The 661-nt window shown below is 43.1% G+C and overlaps 1 protein-coding gene across 4 annotated transcripts in view; it reads left to right on the top strand.

Moving 5' to 3' along the window:
• The window catches only part of SRSF7 (serine and arginine rich splicing factor 7), a 5777-nt gene that overhangs the window by 976 nt on the left and 4140 nt on the right, over positions 1 to 661 (top strand). For all 4 annotated transcript variants that reach the window (XM_006909659.2, XM_006909661.3, XM_006909660.3 and 1 more), the window contains exon 2: positions 297 to 477. In XM_006909659.2, the coding sequence (XP_006909721.1) occupies positions 297 to 477 (181 nt within the window). The remainder of the gene's footprint in view (positions 1 to 296; positions 478 to 661) is intronic.

The raw sequence follows: 661 nt of genomic DNA on the forward strand, positions 1-661 counted from the left end.
GGCTGCCGGGACTCGGGGGCGGGGCCGGGGCGGATCCCGCCTCACGCCTCGGAGTGTTCTACCACGCATCTGTACCTGTGCCTTGGAGGTTCCCCCTGTTATTAGAATGTTAAGAACTTTGTCGTATGCCTAGCTTTTCTGAAATTTATCGATTTTGCTGGTTTCAAGACTAAATTTAATCCTGTATAGAGCACTAAATATGCTTTGCACTGTCCTAAGGATGGCCTGTTTTAAGGCAAAGAATCCATTCACACTTAATGCATAACATGCATTCTTCTATTTGCATTTTTAAACAGAAACCAAGGTGTATGTTGGTAACCTGGGAACTGGTGCTGGCAAAGGAGAGTTAGAAAGGGCTTTCAGTTATTATGGTCCCTTAAGAACTGTGTGGATTGCAAGAAATCCTCCGGGATTTGCCTTTGTGGAATTTGAAGACCCTAGAGATGCAGAGGATGCAGTGCGAGGCCTGGATGGCAAGTAAGTATGATATGACGTTGGTTTTGAAACTTAACGTTCATTAAAATATTCCTGTGAGCTAGGTGCTAAACTTCGATTCTCTAGTCTCGAAGAGATTGTAAATCGTTAATGCTAATTCTATTTACTCAAGAAGTAGGGCAAAGGTAGAGTTGGAAGGGCTTATAAAGATAGCTGAAACTTGTAA

Source organism: Pteropus alecto, unplaced genomic scaffold (genome assembly GCF_000325575.1).
Source record: "Pteropus alecto unplaced genomic scaffold, ASM32557v1 scaffold131, whole genome shotgun sequence".
NCBI classification, from domain to species: domain Eukaryota; kingdom Metazoa; phylum Chordata; class Mammalia; order Chiroptera; family Pteropodidae; genus Pteropus; species Pteropus alecto.